This window comes from Cebus imitator, unplaced genomic scaffold (genome assembly GCF_001604975.1).
Source record: "Cebus imitator isolate Cc_AM_T3 unplaced genomic scaffold, Cebus_imitator-1.0 Scaffold404, whole genome shotgun sequence".
Classification (NCBI taxonomy): domain Eukaryota; kingdom Metazoa; phylum Chordata; class Mammalia; order Primates; family Cebidae; genus Cebus; species Cebus imitator.
The window spans coordinates 401316-414012 of NW_016107719.1; the positions used below are offsets into that span (position 1 = coordinate 401316).

General features: G+C 55.0%; 1 protein-coding gene across 4 annotated transcripts in view; it reads left to right on the plus strand.

The window, feature by feature from the left end:
* The first annotated feature begins 847 nt into the window (after window positions 1–847).
* The window catches only part of CYTH4 (cytohesin 4), a 35070-nt gene continuing 23220 nt past the window's right edge, over window positions 848–12697 (plus strand). For 2 of the 4 annotated variants that reach the window (XR_005196922.1, XM_037731520.1), the window contains exon 1: window positions 848–1041. Coding sequence is in view for 2 of the 4 variants with exons in the window: in XM_037731520.1 (XP_037587448.1) it covers window positions 1023–1041 (19 nt within the window). In the remaining 2 variants the exon portion in view is untranslated. The remainder of the gene's footprint in view (window positions 1042–12697) is intronic. The other 2 variants (XR_005196923.1, XM_017508931.2) reach the window with 1 other exon arrangement.

Sequence of the window (12697 nt, forward strand, 5' to 3'; positions counted from 1 at the left end):
GTGGCATGCACGTGTAATCCCAGCTACTCAGGAGGCTGAGGCAGACGAATCGCTTGAACCTGGAAGGCGGAGGTTGCAGTGAGCCAAGATTGCACCACTGCACTCCGGCCTCGGCAACAGAGCGAGACTCCATCTCAAAAAATAGATGATCGATCAATCGATAGATAGATAGATAGACAGATAAGCAAAGCGAGGCTGACTAGCCCAAGTCCACATGAATCCTGAGGGGCGGAGCTGAGAGTCTGACAGCTGAGTCAGGCCCCAAAGATCATATGACATCACAGAATAGCTGTTGATGAGCTTTGGATTTGATGATGAGCCTCCCAGCAAACTGGGGAGAAGGAAAACAGAACATGTTACCCGATTGCTCACTAGACAAGAAAAAACCAGGTATTTCTTTGAAAGGAAGCAAAGCCCCTTCCTACCACTGAATTCATTTGTCTTTTCTTGAGTGGGAGTTGGAAGACAGCTTGTGAGGTGGAACCTACTAGGTCTGCCCAAGTTGCTTGCCCCGCTAGGTGTGCCCAAGTTGCTTGCTCCTGTGGCATCTATGTGAGGAGGCTGCCAGGTAAATGCCCCAGTCCCCTGAAGGAGGGTTCGCCCTCAGTGAACGTTGTCCGCCGTGTCTGTGTGTGCATGTGCGCGTGTGCATGTGTGGGTGTGCGCGTGTGCACGTGTGTGTGCATATGTGTCTGTGTTTTTCTCTGTCTCACTTTCTCTTTTTTATCTGACCCTCCCCTCACTGCATCTGCTTTGTTTGTTTTTTCCACCTCTGTTCCTCCCTGGAGGAGGTCCCTGCTGTTCGAAACTCTGCCAGTTTTTAGGAAGTGCTGCTGTGTCAGAGCCTGCACACGAGACCCCAGTGGGCCAGGACTGACTTCCTCCCCACACAGAGCTGGGCGGGGCAAGCAGGAAGGGGCCTGTTACAGTCAAGGTGACGCATCCTTGCCAGGCCAGCCCGAGCAGCAGCTGGGTCCACAAGCGACAGGAGCACGGGTCCTCTTTCCCCCAAGGGCGTCGGAATGGACCTGTGCCACCACGGTAAGCACCTGGGCTCGACCTCTCTGGGCCTCGGCGTTCTGTCTTTTGGAATGGGGGCAGCGGCCCCTGCCTCACAGGGTCCTAGATAAGGGGGTACGGCACAGGCAGAAATGCAGCTGCAAGAAGCAAACATTTGCAGGCTCGGCCGAGGTGTCCAGTTGTGTTCCAGAGGCTGGGCACACAGCAGTGAGCAAAGGGACGCTGTGCCCACCCTCACGGGCTTGTGCCCTAGAGGTCATGTCACATGTCCGTTGATGGCAGGTAGGATGAACTGTAAAGCAGGACCAGGAAGAACGGAGCACGTGGGGGAAAAGGCCCCCAAGAGGAGATGCTATCTAATGAGGGATCCCATATAATGAGGCAGATGTCAGCTAAGGAGGTTTCTAAGGAACAAACATTCCAGCCGGAAGGCACAGCAGGTGCAAAGGCTCAGAGGTGGACTGGGAAAAGCGCTCTGAGATTAAGACCATGATGTGATGTTGGTGATGGCAATGTTTGTCTGGGTGATACACGACCCCTTCTTGGCCCTCTGGGGTTGGGGTGGTCTCTGGGGAGGCTGAGGACACTGCCTAGAGCCAGGGGAGGGCCAGGAGGGAGCCACAGAGGGCCTGACTGAAATCCTCCCTGGCTGCTAGGACAATGTGTGTGGGAAGAAAGGAGGGGAAAGGAGGCTGCAACGTTGGAGGGGAAAGAACAGGCAGGGTTGTGTTTTGGGAGGCCAATGGGAGGCCCGGAAGAGGGGCCAAGTTTCTGCAGCCTGGATGGCAGCGTGCTCCAGAGCTACAACTGTTCTGCTGGAATTCCAGAACATAAGGGCCGGTGGGAGCTGCCTGCTCCCCAGGTCCAGGGGACTCCACCTCATCCAGGAGCACCCTTGCTTCAGACACACCTAACGTGGAGCATCTGGGCCCCACCCACTCCACCCCCAGATGGACGCCTTGGGCCACAGGGAACAGTTAGGGAACCATTGATCCATTTCAACAGCCCCCAGTGGCCGAAGGGAGAAAAGAGATCAAGGGAGGAAAACAGCCTCTCTAAGGCAGGGAGGGAGCCGAACTCTGTCCACTGACTCGCTCTCTGACCCCTGCCTCTCCTGTGGGCTTTGGGGGCTCCCACAATCACAACGCAGTGAGCACAGCTGGCGGGGCACCTGGCAGGCACAGGGAGACCCCGAGAGGGGCAGCTGGCTCAGGCCTCAGCAGATGTGAGGGTGGGACGAGGCAGAGAGGGTACCCACTGAGATGCAAGCCCAGCAGGGTGCTTTGTCCTTTGGGGTCCTAACATACTGAGGTTACAGGGGTGGCTCTCTCCATGGTGCAGATACAGAAACTGAGACCCCAGAGGTGAACTGGAGGCAAGGACTTACTTGCTTGACATCACACGGCCAGTCCGTGGCAGAGCAGGGATGAGAACCTGAGGGAGAAAGCCCCAGGTTGGCCGGGGCTGTGCAGAGGGCAGAGGAAGGGCCTCGGGGGCCAGAAGGGGCGTCTCTGCTTTGCTTCAGCCGGTACTAGGGAGGAAATGGATTAAATGGGGTCAGTGCAGCAAACACTGGTTCCCCACTGAGTGGTTGGTCTTTTCGTTCATTCACTCTGTAACTGATGTTCCTGTGTGCCATGCAGTGCTGGGGACAGCAGTGACCCGGCCATGGGCCTAACCCTGGGGGACAGGTGTGAGACTGAATGTTGGGGGTGGGGTGGAGAGGCAGGAGACAGATTCTGCAGGACCCTGACCCAGCTGTGCAAATGGACACAGACCTAGAGATAAGAGAAAGCACTTTTCTCACTGGGGAAGAGGAGATCTGGGAAGACCCCCTGGAGGAGTAGGCCAGGGGGAGGGAGGAAAGGTCATTTCCCTGTTGCCCAGAGTGGGTCTTAATTGAGGCTTCTCCATGGCCCGGTGACTTCCCCTCTCTGAGTTCTGATTATTCGTCATGTCAATGTGGGTCCCCTCATCCTGGCCTGCCTGGGGAAGCGGGGATCGGGAATTAGCCGGATCTCGCTGGGGTTCCAGGTCTACACCATCCTGCCAGTGGTCATGACCAATCTCTTCCTCCTGTGGAGCCTCAGTTTCCCACCAGGGCTGCCTCCCCCGCTCTCCTGCGGTGGGCCTGTGTCTGGAAGCAGGTGAGGCGTCCCCCCACCCCCCGCCAGGGCCTGCCGGGGAGGTGAGAGGGCCAGGCAGCACAGATGAGCACTGCGCTGGTGCAGAGAAGACAGGCCAGGCAGGCGCTGTGAAAACAGAGGCAGCTGGGCTGGGGGAGAGGAAGCCGCACTCCGCAGAGCCTGTGGGGCGTGTGGGGCTGGGGCGGGGAGCAGCTCCGCCCACACCCCCTCTGCCGCAGGGTCCCTCCCACTGAGACTTTAGGGCCCTGAGATGGTGTCCTCCTCCTGCCTGGAAAGGGGAAGTGAGGCCAGCTGTCCTGGAAGCAGGGCTGCAAGCTCAAAATTTCTAAAAATACGACGGGAAAGAGGAAGGGCAAAGGGGAAGTGAGGAGGAGCCGGGGAGACGGGCACCCTCGCCGGCCTGGGTGCAAGGGCAGCCCCAGCCTGGGGGCTTGGGGTGGGGGTCCGAGGGGTGCCTTGCGAGGTTGCGAGAAGCACAGAGATAAATGAGGAGGAAACGGGGTCGGCGGTGGTGGCGGCGAGAGCAATTTTATTGTTTTTGTGTGTTAGTAGTAGTTTTAAAAATACCTCTCCTAGCCAGGCGCGGTGGCTCACGCCTGTAATCCCAGCACTTTGGGAGGCTGAGGCTGGTGGATCACCTGAGGTCAGGAGTTTGAGACCAGCCTGGCCAACATGGTGAAACCCCGTCTCTACTGAAAATACAAAAAAAAATTAGCCAGGCATGGTGATGGGAGCCTGTAATCCCAGCTACTCAGGAGGCTGAGGCAGGAGAATCGCTTGAACCCGGGAGGCGGAGGTTTCAGGGAGCGGAGATTGTTACACTGCACTCCAGCCTGGGTGACAGAGCAAAACTCCGTCTCAAAAAAAGAAAGAAGAACAAAAGAAAGAAAGAGAAAGAATAATACGTCTCCCATGAGCCTATACCAGTGCCTGAAACTCCGTTCTCATCAGGCTTAGAATCAGAAGTGGCCTCTCTCAGGCTGTGTCCTAGTGGCCCTCCCTGAACCTCAATGTCCTAAACTCTGAAATGGGGAGAAATCGCCACTTTTTAACAAATAGGGGAAGGGTGAAAAGGCTCCACGTGCACCATGTCAGGATACAGCAGGCCTGGGGCCATCGGCGCTGTCATGTGGGTTCAGATGTTTGGACCGGTTGCCACCTGCTAGGGACAGGACCCCGTCAGAAGCGGACAGGGGACTGAGGATTCACAAACACACTGTCACCCACAAGGGAGTACGAAAGGAGTGGTGTGGGGTAAAGATGCAAGCAACCTGCCCACTATCCCCATGCAATCCCACTCCCCTGGGAACCGTGCCTCAGTTTCCCCAGCTCTACAATGTTTGCTTTGCAAGGGCAGGGTGGGGGCGATTGCAGGCATCATTCTGTATCTTGTCTTTATTCTCAAACATATACCCCTGTCAGAAACCCAGGTTTAGCGTCCGATAGGTGTTTGACGATTCGTATGGACTGATCAGGCTTTGGAGGCTCTACATCAGGGCTGTGGCCTCTGAGCCCCAGATGGGCCCTGATGTGAATCCCAGCCCTGCCACCCTCCAGCTGTGTCACCTTCGGCAGGATACTTTGCCTCTCTGAGTCTTAGGGGCCTCGCCTGTAGGACGAGCCTGGAAATACCTGCCTGTCGGAGTGGTCGTGGGATTCAATGGGAGAGTGGATGGGAAGAGCCGGAGTGCGCAGGGCCTGGCACACCGCAGGTGCTCGGCCGGCATGCCTTCCTTAACCAAGGGCGTGGCTTGGTTATGGAGCCATGCAGATCCCAGAAATGCTGTGGCGAATGGCAAGGGGTGGGGGTGGGGATGGCTCCTAGACAGAACCCAGGAAGACCCCTGAAAGGGGATCTGGAGTAGGAGATAAGGAGGAGCTGCTGGCAGAGGAGGAGGAAGGGCATTCTGGGCGCAAGGAACAGTGGCGCAAAGGCTTTGGGAAAGTGTTGGAAACAGATGCTGGAAATAGATGCTCGGTGCCACAAAGAAAATCAGCACGGAGGCAAAGGATCTTTCAGCAACACAATGTTTCCTTCCTGAGCTGCAGGAAGGGGACCCTCACTAGCCATCGTGCCACAAGAGTACAAAGAACAAAGGAAAACACACAAATGTATCCCTTACGCATTTGGGGTGGTCCTCACTGCTGCGTCTGATCTCCGTTGGCTGGAGCCAGACCTCGCAATCTAAACTAAAACCCGACTGGCTAGCAACTTAAAACTTTTCTAAACAGGTAAAGGCCATGGAGAGCTGGGACATGCCTGTGAGCACATCCAGCACAGATATCTTGGTTAAAGTACAAGGACATAGAATGGACTACGTGCCTGTAAGCACGGCCTGTCTAACAGCTACAGAGGATAGGGCTTCACAAAGTCATTAGCACAGGTTAAAAAGGAATTTTTCTACTTCCCCACAGAAGGCAAGAGCTCAGGAGAGTGAAGGAAGGGCAGCCAGGGACACTGAACATGGAGCTGGGGCGGGGGAGGGGCGCAGTGTGAGAGGAGCACGGAGGGGACACACCAGCGGGACTGGGGGGATTTTGGGTCTTTGTCCCCAGGACAATGGGATGGCGTGCGAAACTGGACCAGAATGGGTAGGAGAGGCAGGGAAGTATCCGAAGGCCCTGAAGTCCCCCCGAGCAAAGTGACAGTGGCCAGGACGATGGTGGGGCCACAGAAGGGGAATGAAATAGGACTTGGTGATGGAGGAGATCCAAGGGGTGAGAGCCAGGTGGGTGTCGGCTGCCTCCTGGGGAACTGTGGACCATTTCCAGGGCTCAGGAATTCAGGGAGAGGATGGGGAGGAGGGGCCATTCTAGAAGTTCAATCTGGCACAATGACAAGAGCGGTGGTGATCAGTACACAGGGGGACGGTCGGAACTGAAGCTCAGAGGAGAGGCTGGAACAGAGGACCTATGAGTGATTCCCTGGGGTCTGAGGGCAGGTGGGAGCCAGGAGCTGATGAAGTCCCATAGGGAGCATGGAGATGGGCCTAGGATGAGCCCCGGGGGCTCTGTCACTCACTCCTGGCCATTCGCACAGTGGAGCATCCGTAGGAACACCAGAACTCACCCCAGCTTCTCTCAGACAAGCAGCCAGTCTGGAATCCACTCAGCCTCCTCCAGCAGGTGCGCCCGGGGCAGAAACACAACCCCAGGCCAACAGGAAACCCGTATAAAGTCAACAAACAAAACAAAACAGAATCCAAGAGTTCACCTCTAAGGCAGCCCGAGGTGATTGGTTTTTTTCCATGGATGAGACCCGTCCGTCTCCCTCCCAGCTCCTGCCGGAGGAGTTCTGGAGCCAGCTTCCAGCACTGCCTGCCCGGCTGTCCCTGCTCTATGTCTCCACGTAGGTGGCCCTTACACCTTCCATCCCTGCATGTCCCAAACAGCTTGAGAATCCACTTCTTCTGGGGCAGAGGTGGGGGGATCAGCAAACCAGGGTGCAGATCCTAGCACTGCCACTTCCCGGGTGTGAGACCTGGGAAGAGTCACTTCACCTTCCTGAGCCTCAGTGTCTCAAACAGGAAAATACATACTTCAAAGAGGATTAAATGACAGCATTTATACAGTGACTGGCATGGAGTAAGTGCTTATGAGCTTGAAGTGTCACAAGACTCTCGCTCTGTCCCCTGGTATAAGTGTCCCCCTCAACTCCCTCCTAGAAACAGGACCTCTAGAACTTCAGAGACAGAAAGCAACTCCAGAGTGGGCTAGGCACGGTGGCTCACACCTGTAATCCCAGCACTTTGCGAAGCCAAGGTGGGTGGATCATCTGAGGTCAGGAGTTCAAGACCAGCCTGGCCAACATAGCGAAACCCCGTCTCTATTAAAAATACAAAAATTAGCTGTGTGTGGTGGTGCACGCCTGTAATCCCTGCTACTGGGGAGGCTAGGGCAGGAGAATCGCTTGAACCTGGGAGGCAAAGGTTGCGGTGAGCCAAGATCGTGACACTGCACTCCAGCCTGGGTGACAGAGCCAGGCTCCATCTCAAAAAAAAAAGAAAGAAAAGAAACACCAGAGTGGGTCACCAGGAGAATGGCAGGTGGGGCTACTCCCACTCCCACCCCTGGGTTCGTGGACCACCTTGGGGAGACAGAGCACCACACAGCGGTCTTAGATTTAGGGCGTGTGGTGCCTCCTGGAGGATGGTGCCTCATCCAAGCAGGATGTCACCTCCAGCCTGACACCTCAGCTGCTCCTTCTCAAGGCTGCCCCATTGCTTCACTCCATCAGGCCGGCACCTTCCGGTGAAATGCTAGAGAGGACTGGTCAGTCTCAGGGCCACATGCTCACTTCACACCATCTTTGCTTGGTCCACTGTGATGTCACCCAGCATGCTGTGTCGGCGGATCAAACACCCTAAGCCTCTGGATAGTTCGTGGTGCTGGCCGAGGCTCTGTGAGCAGGAAAGGCAAACACGTTTCCAACACATGTTGACTCCAGGCAAGATGGATTGCTGACTTTTGCAGAATAGAAGGGGTCTAATGGAATCCATTTGCCCCCGGTCTTCTGGAGAAGCAAGGGGCTCAGCATGCGTCCCTGTTGCTGGCAGAGTGGATGTCCCATGGTGGCACTAGTTGGGGAGGCATGGAAGCGGGGCCACGTGGCACCCTACCCAGGCAGTCCATACAGCCGCTACACTCAGGCACCCATTGTGCCCACCGTGGGGAGGCCGGCCAGAAGCTGGCTACCCACTGGCCAAGCTATTGGCGCTGCCCATGCCTCTCCTGTGGCGGGTGCTTGCTGGTGAACATAACATGATTTACAGAGCTCTCCACGATCTGTGCCCACTCCCACGGGGTCATCCACCCACCTCTTCTCCTGACTTCTGTGTTTCTGATCTTCCCATTTTCCTTCTTTCTGACCTCTGACCAGTAAGTCAAGCCAGTCACCACTGCTCATGATGCATGGATATTCTGACTTCAAGAAGCCACTTCTCTTTCCACAGGAAGTGGATGGCCAGGTGCCCTGCCCAAAGCCCTGCCCCCTGGGAGGACTTGCCCTCACCACTGTCTCTCCGGGATACCTTTGAGCAGGCTATAGTTCAGTCGCTGACCGGTTTTCACTTTCAAACTCCGAGCCAACTCATTCTGCAACCAACCTTGGGCATTTTTCTCCGTCGCCAGAAAGTTATCAGGGACCCGCCCATGTGGCCACGGTGTAAGCTGAGGGATGCGCCCTGGTGCACCAGCAGGGGATGACATGAGGGTCTGGGCCACTTATTCCTAGAGCCTACCAGAGCCCCCGGCTCTGCTCACACCTGCCCCTGTACTGAGACCAGCTCAGTCGTAGAGACCCCAATCCACGTGGTGCTGAAGGAATTAAGAAACAGACACAGCAAAGTGGAACTATCAAGAGACTAACAGCATTCCAGGCTGAGAGCCTTGAGCAGACTCTGACCCAAGTACTTATTCTCTCTGAACACGTGATTATTATTAACAAACAGGTATTCTGTGTTTTCTCATAGAACAAAAATAAACCAGGCAAACAACTGATGCCTGCCTACCACTGATCAAAGACAAACTAAAAAGTATTCTCCAGGCTGGACGCAGTGGCTCACACCTGTAATCCCAGCACTTTGGGAGGCCGAGGCGGGCAGATCGTGAGGTCAGGAGTTCAAGACCAAACTGGCCAACATGATGAAATCCCGTCTCTACTAAAAAATACAAAAATTAGCTGGGCATGGTTGCTTGTACCTGTAATCCCAGCTACTTGGGAGGTTGAGGTAGGAGAATTGCTTGAACCGGGACCCTGGAGATCAGGGTTGCGGTGAGCCGAGATCGCACCACTGCACTCCAGCCTGGGCTACAGAGTGAGACTCCATCTCAAAGAAGAAAGAAAGAAAGTATTCTCCAGGAGGGAGCCACAGGGGCAGGGTCACATATCCCCTGCTTAAAGAATTGTTTTAACTGCTGTATGATATACATATTCTGTTTGCTACTTTAGAATGCCCCAAGCAGTTTTCCACTTGTGGGGCCGGCTCGGTTTTCCTTGCCATGGTTCTCAGCAAACTATATAACTTATCATACGCATTAATTAGGACTTGTCCCACACTGCCGGATGTACCACTTTCAAAGGACTGCTGTTAGGCTTGCTTGACCTTCTGACTTAGTGGGTCAGATGGACCCATCTGGGCTGCTTAGTTACGTGATGTTCCATGGGCTGGCACTCTATCTCTGCCAGGACCCAGTGCCATTCCAGGAACTGTTTTCTGCATAATATATAATTCTCTGCTGCAGGTGGCCTGGCCTTCCTCCGGAACCCTTGGGGGTCTACACTGCTTTCTTCCATTGGGACCCACCATAAATTGCACATGGAGTCTTTCCCATCCCCGATACTGCTAATATCCCATAGGGTCCACCAGGTGGCACGGCCCACGCGGGCCCTCGTACCATGGCATACACCTGCTGCAAATCCTTTCTGGCAGTGGCTCTCACAGCTGGCAGCCCTGCATGTCAGTCAGTGGGGTGGGGGTGGGGGTACGGGTGGGAGTGGCTTTCCCAGGGCTAGAATAGGCTGCCTCAGAGCTCAAAGAGACCCACCAGGTGACTGTATTTCCTGCTAAGCGGTGGAAGACACAATAGGAACACATTTGTCCTTGACTTTGGAGGAGCTGTCCCGGAAAGGATGGCACTATCTAAAAGCTTCGCTGATGCGGCAAGTCCCCAAGTCATCGTCGGGCTCCTCTCCCACTATCTGACCCAGGCCACTTCCATCACGTCTGGTTCAGTTAACACGCTGTCACCGTATGGTGAGCCACTGTGGATCCTGAGTCAGGATCGTTGGGCTATGTTATGAGAGCAGGCTGGAGGGTTCCCGTAACCCGGGGGCCAGGCCTGTCCACCCCACGTGGATGCCGACTGTTCCTGGGCCTCCTTCCCAATGAGCACACACCCTTTGCAGGGCCCCGTTCCTCTGCTCTGGCAGACACCACATCTGGCCGGCAGCTGCAGCTGGGGCTTCCTCGGTTGGTTTGTAGTCGTCTGTGGCCATCCTCCCAACTGGAGACGTGCTTGGGGGTGGGGTGAGGGCCACGGCTCCTGCATCCTTTAGGTCCCCAGCATGGCACTCACACCTGCCTTTCCCCTCAGGGCATCGTTCCTGATTTACTCTCTTAGCTGTGGGGATGATGGGTCAGCTTCATGGATTTCCCAATAGCTATTCCCACTACAAGGATCCTGACCCCATGAGCCAAGGTACCAGTGTGGAGTCAATACCAAGGACATCCATTCCAATTCTATGTCTGTAGACCAGGAAACTGACCAGGAAACAAATCAAGCAGACCCCTGGCGAGCCGGACCTGGCCAGGGCTTCGTTCACCACCTGGTCTCTACGTGCCCCCACTCAAAGGTGGCCTGGAGAACACTTCAGTCTCAAGTGCTGCTGTCAACTTGGATCCTCTGTCCAACAAGCCTCAGAATGTTGGGATATTCCCCTTTCCCCAGTGGACAGTTACCGCAGTGAATGGCCACAGGTGTTTCTAGGGAAGAACCAGGGAGTCACTGCCATAGACACTTGCCACAGCGTTGCAGGACTCTTCCTTCGGGACCCAGCCTCTCTTTCAGTCTGGAGGTTCTGGATCTGAAAAGTGATGCAGGTCCTGAAGCCAGGCAAGGGATCTTGGCTTTTTATTGCAGTGGCTGCCCTTGGTGGGGGAACTCTCAGGTGAGGCAGCTCCCTTTGGCTGAGGCTGGTTCCTGGGGAGGGACTTGGCTGTGAGCGATCAACAGGCTCCACTCACACCAGCTGGGGGGTGATGGCACCTTGGTCCTGACGAGGACAGCCTGATGCCCACGGCACCCATTGTATGCATGTTGGACTCAGCACGTGTTGGATTCTTGCTGGGTGTTTGAGAAAGTCTAGCTCTTTTCTTCCCGACAGCTGCCCTCTGAGGTAAGGGTTATGGTCCACATTTCGCAGACAAGGATGCCGTGTTAGCTATGTCTCTGGTTTCGCTGCTTAAAGACACTCAGAGTAACAGCGACCTAAACATTCTCAAAGCTGATTTCTCCCTCACTGAGAAGTCCAAGCAGACCGGTGGTCCAGGTGAATGTGATGAGTCTCCGCACCACTGCCTGGGGACCTGGGCTCCATCCAGCCTGGTGCCCTGCCACCTCAGCACGAGCCTTCATCTCAACATCCACAACTGCTTATCACGAGAGGGAGAAGCTGGGAAAGGGAGCGCTCAACATTCCCTCTTCACTCATTTGGGGGAAATGATGTCTAACCTTGTAAAAACCTTGAAAAAATGTGGCCAGGCACTTCCTGAAGCTGGAACTTGAAGTCAGTGAGGATTTGGGCAGGCAGGCAGGAGAGGACATCCCGGAGCACAGGAGCTGCCTGGGCAAGCATGGGGAAGCGGGGCTGAGTCCTAGATGGCTCTGGGGCAGGAAGGAGCTGGCAGGCTGGACTGGCAGGCTCTCGTTGGGAATGGCAGGGAGTACGGCTGGCTGCCAGGGCTGGAGAGGTTGTGGAGGCCCCAGGCTCAGGATGAGGACACTCTCTCTCTCTCTCTGAGTAATAGGGAGGACATGTTACTCAGAGGAGAGTATTGTGAATGAAACAGAAGCCACCATGGAGATGGGATAGCAGACCCAGTTGTGGGCATCATCATAGCACCTGCAATAGAGCACCAGCACACACAAGTCTTTTTTTTTTTTTTTTTTTTTGAGTTGGAGTCTCACTCTGACACAGGCTGGAGTGCAAATGGCGCAATCTCAGCACACTGCAACCTCCACCTCCTGGGTTCAAGCAATTCTCCTGCCTCAGTCTCCTGAGTAGCTGGGACTACAGGCGTGCGCCACCACATCCGGCTAATTGTTTTTATATTTTTAGTAGAGATGGAGTTTCACCATGTTGGCCAGGATGGTCTCGATCTCTTAACCTTGTGATCCACCCACCTCCACCTCCCAAAGTGCTGGGATTACAGGCATGAGCCACCGCACCCGGCCCAAGTTTTATTTAATTTAATTCATTTCCAGATGGAGATGAAAGAACACAGGCTTTGGAGTCAGCCCAATCCAAGGTCCTGCTCTGGCTCAGTAACCTTTTCCCTGTGGGACCTTGGTTGGATTACCTCACCTCTCTGAGCCTCAGTATCTGCGGTCAGGGACTATAGAATGTCCTCCCCGGCCTCCCCATTCTACATAGTAAGGGCATCAGGACGACCCGGTTACAGGCTCATTTCCCAGCCTCCCTTGCAGCTAGACGTGGCCACGTGACTACATTCTGGCCAATGGGATGTGAGGAAAATGCTGTGCCACTTCCTGGTTGTTCAAATAAATAAGTGAATAAATAATGAGCCCGTGAGCCAGCGGAGGAGGAGATTCAAGTTCCGGGGAAGGATGCATGCGTTCAGCGAGTGTTTAACTGAGTGCTTCTGACGTGGCAGACTCTTTCTAGGTGCTGGGGACACAGCAGTGAGCAAAAGAATAGAACAGCTGAAGTCTCATGGAGCCAGAAGTCTAACGGGAGGGACAGAAGAGATACAAGGAAACAAGATGCTTTTGCGGGGTGCAGGGCCGGG